This window comes from Ochotona princeps, chromosome 2, assembly GCF_030435755.1.
Source record: "Ochotona princeps isolate mOchPri1 chromosome 2, mOchPri1.hap1, whole genome shotgun sequence".
NCBI classification, from domain to species: domain Eukaryota; kingdom Metazoa; phylum Chordata; class Mammalia; order Lagomorpha; family Ochotonidae; genus Ochotona; species Ochotona princeps.
The window spans coordinates 9543739-9556306 of NC_080833.1; the positions used below are offsets into that span (position 1 = coordinate 9543739).

The 12568-nt window shown below is 51.9% G+C and overlaps 1 protein-coding gene across 1 annotated transcript; it reads left to right on the forward strand.

The window, feature by feature from the left end:
• Nucleotides 1-2771: 2771 nt before the first annotated feature.
• On the forward strand, nt 2772-9733 carry CELA2A (chymotrypsin like elastase 2A). Its single transcript, XM_004592347.2, has 7 exons — nt 2772-2821; nt 3343-3431; nt 6034-6131; nt 7003-7131; nt 7529-7665; nt 9013-9158; nt 9419-9733. Exons 1-7 carry the CDS (start codon nt 2782-2784, stop codon nt 9686-9688), a joined length of 909 nt encoding a protein of 302 aa, XP_004592404.2. The 5' UTR covers nt 2772-2781; the 3' UTR covers nt 9689-9733.
• Nucleotides 9734-12568: the final 2835 nt, after the last annotated feature.

Sequence of the window (12568 nt, forward strand, 5' to 3'; positions counted from 1 at the left end):
TGCTTCCCTTCCAGCTCCCTGCTTGTTTTCTGGGAAAGAAGTAGAGGACGGCCCAAAGCCTTGGGACCCTGTACCCTCATGGGAGACCCGGAAGAGCTCCTAGCTCCTGGCTCCTGGCTTTGGATTGGTTCAGCTCCAGCCATTGCAGCTGCTTGGGGAGTGAACCATCGGATGGAAGATCTTCCTCTCTGTCTCCCCTCCTCTCTGTATATCTTCCTTTCCAATAAAAATAAATAAATCTTTAAAATAAATAAATAAAATCTCAAGTCCCAGCTGTCCTTCCAATCCAGCTTCCTGCTAATTGGAGGCGACACATGATGGCTCAATTACTTGGATCCCCTCCCCTGACTTGGGGGACCCAGACGGCGTTCCAGGCTCCTGGCTTTGGCCTGACCCAAAACCCTGGCTCTTGATGTCATTTGGGGAGTGAACTGGTAAATGAAAGATCTCTTTGCCTTTCAATAAGAAGAAAATAAATAAGTAAATATTTTAAAGGTAAAATATATAATTATATATATTTGGGGGGAGGCAGCATTTTGGCACAATGAGCTAAGCTATTACTGTAACACCTGCATTCTATATGAATGCTCATTTGAGTCCCAGCTGCTCCACTTCTCTTATTGGTGGGTTGGGGGGAAGATCAGATATACAGAGAGAAGAGACAGAGAGGAAGATCTTCCATCTGCTGTTTCACTCCCCCAAGTAGCCACAACAGCCAGAGGTGAGCCAATCTGAAGCCAGGAGCTTATTCCAGGTCTGCCAAGCAGGTGCAGGGTCCCAAGGCTTTGGGACGTCCTCGACTGCTTTCCCAGGCCACAAGCAGGGAACCAGATGGGAAGCTGGACCACTGGGATACAAAGCAGCGCCCATATGGGATCCCAATGGCTATAAGGACAGGACTTTAGCCACTAGGCTACCGTGTCAGGCCCGACTGCTCCACTTCTGTTTCAGCTCCCTGCTAACACACATGGGGAAACAGCAGAAGATGGCCTAAGTTCTGGGACCTGTGGACCCACATGGGCGACTCAGATGGATTGCTTGGCTCCTGGCTTCAACTTGTCCCAGCCCTGGCTATTGTGGCCATCTGGGGAGTGAACCAGAGAATAGAAAATCTCTCTCTCTCTGACACACTGCCTTTTGAATAAATAAATCTAGAAGTAACAAGGAAAAGAAAAAGCACAAAATCTAGGACCTCAGAATAGTACTTGGAGAGACTGCTATAGGTTGCAGATACTATAAAGAAGGGTCTAGAATGTCACAGGAGTCAGAGGCAAAGCTGGAACTGGAACCCAAGCCCTCTGACAGGCAGTCCAAGGGGACCCCAGGGTCCCTCCCCTTTGCATGTTCACCGGGAGCTCTCCCGGTTCTTCCCATCTGCTTTTCTTGCCCCTACAACAATCCTGCAATCTGAGACCAAGTTGTTCTTCAGGAAACCAAGCCCAGAAGGTAAGTGATAATTGGAGCCCTTTAGGCCTGAGTGAGGACTTGAGCCCGAGTTGTAAGAGCTGACACTCACTTTCCCTGCTGCTTTGCTGGCTGGGGCACCAAGTCGAGGCTTAGATCATGGGGCAGGGATGCCCACAGCGAGGACAGTGAAGGTGTAGGGAAGAACAAGAAAACCCATCAGGTAGCCCTGCTCGCTTTCCCACCCTTTCTTCTCCAACCAGCAAAGGCGATACACAGTGTCACCTCTGGGAGCGCCAATAAGCAACATTGGGATGAGACCCACCTGGGTTCAAAGCCCCACCCTGTGTAATCCTGGGCATGCCACTCTACCTCTCTGAGCCTCAGCTTCCTCCACCGAGGGACCCTCTTCCAGGGCTTCTTGTGACTTAAACTAGACAAGAACTGGAAGTGCATCCAGCATCCATGTGGCCCCTGATAGGCATGAGTTCGCCTTCCTTTGATTGCTTCCTTTTCTAAGAAGCACCTACTGGAAGATGGAGTCACCAGAGAAGTTAACAGCATCTGTCGTCTTGTCAGTGGGCAGTAAAACACATCCAATCCATTCCAGGGATGACCTCTAGGGCCAACACCCGTGGACCCCGTCACTGGGACTGCCACAGCCCAATAACATGGGCTTCCTGCCTGTTCCCTACAGAAGCACACTCCTGCATTTTGCAAATCCTCCCGACAGTGTTAGGAAGCCAAGCGGGCACACGTTTCTGTCCCTGCTCCGCAGACATACAGCCCATGGCCTGGAGACTAACTTGACTCGTCAAGATCACACTGGTTGTCGCAGCATGACTTACAACAGAGTGTCTCCATCTTGGCACCAGTGACCCTTGAGATGGGACAAGTCCTCATCGTCCTGTGCATTGCAGGGAACAGAGCAACACGCCCCTCTACCCACTAGATACCAATGGGATCCCATCCCGGCCACAGTGACCAAAAATGTCTCCACAATTGGTCAAACATCCCCCGTTTGCACTGGCCCCATTGAGAACTGCTGGCTCAGAACATTGTTTGCTCCACATGCAGACTTAATCTTTGCCAACGCAACTCCAAGGACCAACAACCAATATTTTTCTTCCTCCCCTAACGCACAACCTAATCTCTTCAAAGCAAGAACAGACATGTCAATATCCACTTTTGGAATATTTATCAAAATATCTGAGGGTGAGGGGTGGGAGAAAATGGAAAATGATTACTTGGACCCATGCCCTTTGTTCCACTGAGCTTTGAGAAAATCCCCATCTTGCGTGCTCCTCAGATCTCTCACTGATAAACCCGTTCATAAAACCAGGCCGCAGTCAGGGCCAGAGCTAGACAAGACACACCATGATCTCGATCCTGCTGCTGTCTTCACTGCTGGCTGGAGGTAAGCCGCGTCGCCCAGAAACACTGCTGTCCCATCTCCCACTAGGGCTGTGAGTGGGCCCCCTTACTGTCTCTGCTCCCATGGCTGTCCTCATTCACTCTAGAGTTACTAGAAAGTGAGAGAGTGGGCATTCAGCACAGTGGCTAAGTTCCTGTCTGGGATGACCACAACCCATATTGGAGTGCCTGGTTTGAATCCTGGCTAGTCCACTTCCAATCCAGTTTCCTTGTAAGTGAACACCTTGGGTAGGAGCGGTGTTGCTCAAGCCCCTGCCCCGTTACTCACTGCTTCCCTGGTGTTTACAGGAAGCTAGATCAGAAGCAGAGTACAGAGTAGCCAGGACTTGGAGTGGCTCTCTTACACAGGAATTGGGTGTCCCAAGCAGCGGTTTAACACACTGTACCTCAACAGTCACCCCAGACTGAAGATATGCTCTTTGGGGCTTAAGCATGTAGCAAGTACCAGCTGATACCGCTTGGGTCTGTGCTTCCTGGATTCATGAGCCTCTTCTGTTTCCGCAGCCCTCAGCTCTGGGGTCGCCACAATCGACCCCCCGCAGTCTAGAGTGGTTGGAGGTGAAGAAGCAACGCCCAACAGCTGGCCTTGGCAGGTGAGTCCGTTACATTATCTTTCACTTACCTCCCCCTGTTGCACAGTGGTCCCCTCCTTGGCGACCACTGTGCTGGCCTGAGAGGCCAATGTTTGAGGGGCCAAAAGACAGAGAGAAACAGAGGGATCTTGCGTCTGTTGGTTCACTTTCTATGTCCACTAAAGCCTGAACTAGACCAGCTTGGAACCAGGCACCTGGAATTCAATCAAGATCTCCCATATGGGTGGCAGGAACCCAGCTACTTTGAGCCACCACCTGCTGCCTCCCAGGGTCTGGAAGTTAGAATTGGGAGCCAGAGCCAGGGCTGAACCCAGACCCTCTGACAAGGAGACCCAGGCTCCCCCATGGCTGTATTCACCACTAGGTCCAAGGTGTATCGCTCACAGCATTTTTTTTTCCTGTAGGAGTTGAAGGAGTGCTGTAGCTTGGGCCACGTTTATACTAAGAACCAATCAGGGCTACCCACAAAAGTACATCCTCACCCTCTCCTAGAAATGCATCCTTGTTTTAGTACCAATTACTGTCACTCTCAGACAGTTCCCTACACTGCCTGCTCCAATTTCCCTGAAGAAGTTCTTTTATCAGGGAAAGCAGACAGGTGTAGGTGGGTGAGACTCAGGTAGGGCATTGATTTGGGGGGAGAAAAATTAAGTGAGTATCACAAAATGGATAACACTTTAAGGCAGGTTTTTTTTTTTAATATCTTCTTATGTATTTGAAAGGCAGACAGAGAGAGAAAACCTTCTATTCTCTTGTTCACTCCCCAAATGCCCACACAACCAAGGCTAAACCAAGCAAAAACATGGATCCAAGAAATCCATCCAGGTTTCCCATGTGGGTAACCAAAAATTCAAATATGTGGGCCATCAGCCTCTGCCTCCCAGTATATTAGCAGGGAGCTGGACTTGAACCAGCACTCAGATACAGGATACTGGCATCCCACCCACAAATTATGCTTCTAAACTGAATTTAATGCAATAATAGCAACACGGAGCCCCATCCGAGCACCACACCCTCTGCTGTCACCCGTACACTTTGTCCTGACCACGGCAAGGACAGGAGTCAAGAGTGAGGCCAGGGTGTTGGGCCCAAATGGCTAGCAAAACTGGGTTGCCGTTGGTCAAGCCAGGCAAGCCTGAAGGAAGAGCAGGTGTGGGAGGAAAAGAAAAATTCTGGAGTTTGTTTGTTTTGTGAAGATTCAGTCCTTGAGTTCTTCACAAGCAAAAATAAGAAAGAGATCATTCATCGCCTGGTTCACTCCCCAAAGAACTGCAGCAGCCAGGGCTGGGCCAGGCTCAAGCCAGGAGCCTGGAACTCCACCCAAAGCCGCGAGGCCATCTTCTGCTGCCTTCCGTCCAAGGTGCACCTGCAGGGAGCTGGATCGGAAACGGAGCAGCCGGGACTCGAACCAGCACTCTGAAACATCACCATCCCAATAGCAGCTTACCCTCTATGCCACTACAGCCACCCCCGGGTCAATTTTCTTTTTCTTTCTCTCTTTCCCTTTTATTATTTTTTTAGATATATGGATTATTTAATGACACAACCTTTGAAAACTGACCAAGGGAATTTGACAGCAAATTATATAACACTGTCAATGTCAAAAATGATGACTCATGACTTCCTGTCCAGGATTTTTTAAAGTAAAAGCTGATTTAATGTTTTCATCTATCCCAGCACTTTATACAATTTCTGTATTAATTTGCTCACCAGCAAGACTCACATGATGTCAGTTTCAGTTAGTATTCAGTTTCAGGCTGGGAGCTAAAGTGTAGGACAAATATATGGCTTGTTGTATCTTCATTAAGAAAGCTGGCTTCCAAGAAAGAAACTGAAATAATGGCATAGCTTGTACCAGGAAACTTAAATGCTAAGGACCTGGAAGCCATGCTTTGCGATTTCACAGGGACCCCTCTCATGAGGGTGGCCGTGCCATCCTCACCCTCCACACACTGTACACACAGAGCACCAGCCTGGTGTAGATATGTTAAACGGAAGGGCTACCTCCTGGGGATGTGGCTCCCCCAAGAGGGAAAGGCCCAACATATCAACTTGTAGAAAGATGGTCAGAACAGAAATTTTTTTTTAAGTAATCTAAGTTTTTGATATTATGTTTGTCATAGATCTTTGGGGTTCATTTAAATTTTTCAGTGGCTTGCCTTAAAATGATATTGATTTTGTATGCCGAGTTTTTATTTAAAGAAAATTTATTTATGTGAAAGGCAGGGAGGAAGAAAGAAAGAGACAGAGAGATATTCCATCTACTGACTCACTCTTCAAATGGCTGCAATAGTTGAGGCTGGGCCAGGCAGCAGTCAGGAGCCAGAGCTCCATCCGGGTCTCTCACGTGGTGGGGGGCAGGTGCTTGAGCCACCATCCCCTGCTTCCTGAGGTGCATCAGACAGCAGGATGGGAGGCAGAACAGCAGGGATTCACAGACAGGGGTTTCACTCACTGCACCACAGTGCTAGCCCTGGTACCAACGTTTCTGCTGACTGCGTAAGTTTGCACCTGACATGAGCAGCTTTGCCCTGGCCTTGTTTCCGGGGACTACAGATAGAGGCCACCACCCTTGAGCTGCCCCCTCCTGCCTCCTCCCCAGGCCTCCCTGCAGTACAGCTCCGGCGGCTCATGGTACCACACCTGCGGAGGATCCCTGGTGCACAAAAGCTGGGTTCTGACAGCTGCCCACTGCATCAGGTAACCGCCTTTCCCTTTCGCCTATGTGCTGCTGTGCAAGCGTGGAGGCCCACAGGGCCTGAGCCATGCTTGTAAAGGCACCTTGCAAATGGCCACCTGTCTGGCTGAGATCCAGTCTTTGTCAGTCTATGGCTCAGTCTGTGGGTCAGTGAGCAGGTGGACAGACAGCCCAGATTGCACAGTCTGAGCTAGGCCTTGAGATGGGGTACAGGAGAGATGCCCAGTTCCCGCCTTTTGGGGTCATCTCTACATGGCCTGGGGGTCTTGGGGACTTTTCCAAGCCTCAGGACTGTCACCTGCAGAAAGTGGAGACCCATGACCTTCCCCAGGACCTCTGCTTGTCTCACCTTAGCCACTACAGCTTCTGTCCGGTCAATGTCGCCCCTCACTGGGCGTGGCCCCTTCCCTACCTACTCCGTAAGCTCCACAAATGGTGGGAGAAATGGTGACAGCCTGAGTCGGGGAATCCCGGCTTTCAGTTCGGGACTCTCACTGGCCATGGGACCCTGGGCTCATCACCACCACCCTTCTCCAGGCCTGTTTCCCCACCTGAGACTGAGCGGTGGGGGAGTCAACTAAAACAGCCCCCTGGAAGCCCAGTGAGTCCTGTCTTCTCTGTGTTCCTTTCCATCCCCCATGATAATGTATTTTGCTCATACATTACAGGGAAGTTATACTCACTATGTAGTTATAGTTACTGTGCTATGCAATTTCTGTTTTATTATAACTGATGGCCTTAGGGAAGAAAAATCCCCAAGCCCTAGAAGTGGGTCATGGCACAGGTGCCTTCTGGGGCCATCCCTGGCTCATGGAATGGCAGGTCTCAAGGCCCAGGGGGAGCTCACGGTCTCTGCTCGGTCCCCTTTCCCAGCTCCTCCTTGACCTACCGTGTGGTGCTGGGCCGGCACAGCCTCTCCAAGGCAGAGACTGGCTCCGTGACGGTCAGTGTCTCCAAGACCGTGGTGCATGAGAAGTGGAACTCCAACTCAGTTGCCAACGGGTACATTCTGCTGGGGTGCACTTGGAGTGGGGGGGGCAGGGTGGCCAGAGGCATAGATGGGAGACTCACACAAGTGGTGGGTTCAATCCACAGGGTTGTGGCCCGGAGACTGGAGTCTCCCACCAGTAAAGCCTGCAGGCTTCATGTCCACCCAGGTGCTCAGTAACTTTGTATCTTAGCCTATGCCAAGCCCTAGGAACACTGTAGAGACCAAGGTGTCAGTGGAAGAAGACAGCCTCTTCCCTGGCCCGTCTGCTGGAACTCCCTCTAAGACCTTATAGATTTTCAAAGAAGCCCTGCACCTGGCCTGCAGGACACACACAGATGTTGACACGGGTCTTAGCCGCATGTGACGGAACTTTAACCTGCCTTCGTGCTCTACCCTTTGCTAACCCAGCTACGACATCGCCTTGGTCAAACTGGCCAGCGCCGTCACACTGACAAGCAAGATCAAGACTGCCAACCTCCCAGCTGCTGGCACCATTCTGGCCAACAACTACCCCTGCTATGTGACAGGCTGGGGCAGACTGAAGAGTGAGTGGGAGCTGGAACCCAGGTCTCCAGAGTGCTGGGGCGGGCAAGAATGGGAGGCAATGTTACCCCGTCCAGACAGGTTGCACAGCCGAGACATGAGGCTGCCTGGATCCAAATCTCAGCTCCTCCATTTCACAGCTATGTGCTGGTGGGTACTATTCCTCAGCCTCTTGGTACTGCACTTCCCATGTCCGTGGGACTTGGATAGTAACACTGTCTACATCTCAGGGTTGCTGCAAGCACTGAAGGAGGTGATGTTTGACAAGGTAGCTTGGCACAACAGAATCAGGGTAACAAAGGTCACGTGACCTCCTCAGCACCGCTGAAAGACGACTCCTGAACCGTACTTGTTCTGTGCCCTCAGAGTCCCTGGACTCTCCTGCCCCATTGACTCTTGTCCCCTGTGCCACCTACACCAACTACTCAGAGCCTGGTCAGGTGTGAGCCTCCTTGGAGATAAAACCTGAGGGTTGGCAATCCAGGGACAGTCAACCAGCAGGACAATCTGCTCTTGGAAGATTCTAGAGGAGTGACTCCTGAGTCCCTCAGTGAGGCTTCCAAGGGTACAACCACATGTAGAAATATTCCTGCTGCCCTCCTGACTGGCCTGCCTGGAAGGACAAGAACACACAGCACCCCACGGAAGTGAGGAGTAGCTGGGGAGGCACCTCAAACTTGGAAAGAGCTGACACACACCCCTACGCTGTTTGTTTACCCAAAAAGCACTGGGACAGAACACATTTCATCAGAGACAGTATGAGCCAGGGAAGAGCCCAAATGCTTGGCTTATCATCCCAGCCCTGCTGATCATTCATAGCCTGACAACCCGCACTACAGAATTTCCATTTCCTCATCTGGGCAACGGGAATACTGCTGGGGAAGACCAAAGCAAATGATAGGAAACCACTTATATGATGCCAAGTGCTATCTGAGGGCCACTTATTCAACAGAGCAGTCTTGGGGAAACCACTTAGCTGCTTTTGGCTTCAACATTGAGTCCATCTGTTAAACAGGAGTGGATATTTATTGCGCAAAAAATTTTCGAGGATTCACATGTTTTGAAAAGTCTAATGATGCACATATGCAGGATGACAGTAACACTGATCCTTGCCATTAGCAGGTGGTGATAATGCAGACATTTGCGGCAGCTCTGCCATACCGCTCCAGAACATTCTTAACCCTGGGGAGGGACTCCAAACACCGAAAGACTTTCTACTTAAGTGACAGAAACCAAGGAAGTAATGGGGGCCAGAAAGACAGTCAGGATAGCACCTGGTATGGGCCACTACTTCCTTTCTCGCTGGGGTCCCCTTCATAGCTGTAACACTTCTCTCCGGTCTTGTGCAGCCAACGGGGCCACCCCTGACGTCCTGCAGCAGGGCAAGCTGCTGGTGGTGAGCTATGCCACCTGCTCTAGCTCTAGCTGGTGGGGCAGCACCGTGAAGAACACCATGGTGTGTGCCGGAGGCGATGGAGTCACCTCCAGCTGCAATGTGAGTACACACACTCAGGGCCCCCTTCCACCAGGAGGCGTGGCTGGGGGGTCAGGGAGGCATTCCAGAAACCCAGGTGTACATCCTCCCACTCCCCCGGCAGAAGCACCTGGAAGCAACCCTGGACATTTCCAAACCTGACCTTTATCCCTGTGACCTAGATGCTCTGGGCTTCTCTTGGAGTGTGCACCCCTGTCACCACTTTGAGAACCAGCAGCCCCTTGCCCTTCTTCACCACCCCTGATCCCGTTCTTTCACAGGGTGACTCAGGAGGGCCACTCAACTGCCAGGACTCCAGCGGCACATGGCAGGTGCACGGCATAGTCAGCTTTGGGTCCTCCCTCGGCTGCAACTACTACCGTAAACCCTCCGTCTTCACCCGGGTCTCCAACTACAACTCCTGGATCAACTCGGTAAGAGTCACATGTACCTCAAGTCCCCAGGGGCCCCCTGGAGGGAAGCTGCAGACCTGGGTGACCCTTGCTGGGTCCCCCTCCCAAGTCTTGCTAAAGTGGAAAGAAATGTGGTAGCAGGAGCGGGGGCGGTTGCCCTCGTCCAAAGCAGTGGAGCAAAGACTGCCCCAGGCACTGAGAGTGGGTTGCCTGCCAGGAGCAGGAGTTTGGTAACTACTTCTTTGAGTGTGGGCCCACCCTCCAGGACTACAAAACGTCCTGGGAACCTGCAAAGCCCAATGCTGGAGAGTTTAACACCCACCCCCAATTCTTTAATTATTGGAAACCAGTCTTCCTAAAGCAGAGGTAGCGGGCCTGAGAAATTACCAGGTCTGGTCCTGCCAGGGCAACAACCACTGGGGCTCAAAAACTAGTGCGTCTATAGCAGGCTACATTGCTAAGCAGGCCAGTGTGTGTGGCCTGCAGGAGAATGGGTCCCCCAACTGTCCAATAGTGACCACAAACAGGTCTGCCCAGCCACAAGTGGCTTCCCAGGACTCGGGACTTTCAGCTTCGGACAGGGACTGTCTTAAGCAGAGGGGGCTACGTTGGTTCCTCCTATTGTTGCGAGTGTGTCCCCAGATAGCTGATTTCTAGAACTTTCCACTCTGGCACAATCGCTGCTTTATTTTTCAATCCACACATAGAGTTCCTAACAGCCACTAAAACCACTTGTAAAATAGTAACAGGCGGCACTCCCATGAAGGAGCAGTCATGATATAAGCAGTAGTGGGTGGCAGCAGCCAGAATTGTCACAAGGAAGGGATGCCGGTGGGGGGAGGGGCGGACAGAAGCCGCGCAATGCCCGGTGACGGCTCTCAGCTGATACAGAAACTTTTTAAACCGCCTCCTGGTGTTGCCACCACCTCAGTTTGCTGTTCTGTAAACTGGGACCCTCAAGACACATTTAGGGGCTAGAGAAAGTAGGAGCTGTGACATTGGTGACAGGGCCTCCCACAGGGGAGCTGGCATCCAATCCCATTATTTGAACATGCTGCAAGGAGTTAAACGACACCCCATGAACACAGCTAGGTCTACAGCAGGCAGGTTCTTCAAAGCTTTCCCTTTAAGACTTGGCCAGCTCCTTGTCCTTTGGTCTGTCTATGGGCACTTCTGTCCCAACAGGTGGTAACAGGCCCCAGAGACGCCCAAAAAAGTTTGTTGGGAAAAAAAGTAGAAATTCAGCAAGAGAAGGGCCACTACTACTACTACTATTACTTATTTATTATTATTATTATTATTTTGTAAACTGGGGTGGCAACCACAGTCCAGCTTGGCAGAGGAAATTGAGGGCAACCATGGAGATATCATTAGTGTTTCAGAAGAACCTGGCCTGAAACTGACTGGGCAGAGACACCCAGGGCCTGTGCCTGCCTGTCCTGTCCCCAGTCCTGTGCCTTTGCCAGCCCCCACTGCTGTGTTGGTCATAGTGCAGCTGGTCCTGGTGGCACCTTGGGGACAAAGGCAGGAGCCGAGAACAGTCCCAATTTGCTGTCCCACCAGCCACTACTGCCAGCTACAGCGGGGACACAAACAGGATGGAGTGGGCCAGGGCCAAAGGCACGGCCAGATGGCAGAGGGACTCAACGAGTAAAGTAGAACTCGTGAGGCAGCTAAGCAGAGGCCCCACATCCATGGGACAGTGGCCAGGGCAGACACACAGGTCGGGGGACAAGTTCCAGGATAGAGAATGGCAGGTGGCCACTGTCCTCTGAGGCCATCGCCCATGGCAGCTGCATGGGGCAAGTGCAGGCCTGCAGAGTTCCTGCTCGGAGCCCAGAGCCGCACGCAGCTGCCGTAGCCGGGGCGCCTGGGCACACCTGCCACGATAACAGTCCCAAATGGGTGACAAGCCAAAGTCAGAAAGTTGCCAACAAAAGACACAGAGAAGCAATATCGGGAGGCAGGTGGCCAAGGGCATTCAGGCTTCCAGCAAATGTCCACCAAGTGACAGTCACATGGCAACCTTCAACAATTGGTTGCATTTGCTTTTCTAGAAGGTTGTATGTACCCTGTGCAGAACCATCTAACGGGATATATGAGTGCCCCAAATAGAAGAGTAGGAGTTCCCCTTCGTTTCTTCAACTCTGCTCTTCAGTGTTAATCCCTGCTAATAGCCCGGGAGAGGTGTGATCTGGCAAGACAGACGCACACTGCCTCGTAACCCAGAGCAGCCCTGAGCCAGCAGCTTCTCATCCATGACATGTCACTTGTCCCCACGCACTCACGCGTCACTCTGTTCGATAGCCCCGTGGTGTTCCAAGAATGAAGCTTTCACCTGCTCAATGCTTTTCACTCTCGTGCCGCTGGCAGGACACACCTCCTCACGCTGGTGCTGGCAGTCACTGCTGTTAAACAGCCTCCCAGGGCCTCCCAGGGCCTTGCACACAGGCACATGAGATCTCAGTCCTGGTCATCCACACACTGGGTGTAATAGGTACTCCAGCCTCTTTCCCAGAAGACCCCAGGACTTAACCAGATGCTGTGGTCGCTTCCCTTCATTTCTCATTCCTTCATGGATCCTGGGCCATGAGCTACTGCTGCTTGGGCTGTAGGGGACGCATGAGAACAGGGCACAGGCTGGCAGGGAAGACAGGAAATGGCTCAGTAAGCCTCCATCATGGGGTTAACGTCCGCCTTTGCTTGTGTGTGTCCCGCAGGTGATTGCCAATAACTAACCGGGTGAGCACGAGTCACCAGAAAGCTCCAGGACTGTCCGACTCGGGGAATAATAAAGTAATTGCCTTGTGAAGCACACCTTGGTGAGGGTCTTATTAAGAAACCATCCTAAGATTCAGGTCCCGGAGACCAAGACACGGGCCAGGGCTCAGGGACAGAGCCGGCCTCAGCACCTGCTCACAGCAGCTCTGGGCAAGGCAGGTGAGCAGCACTGGCTGGCACACGAAAGGTCCAGACCCCGGCTGGTTCTCCCCACGGGACAAGAGACTCAGTCCCCAT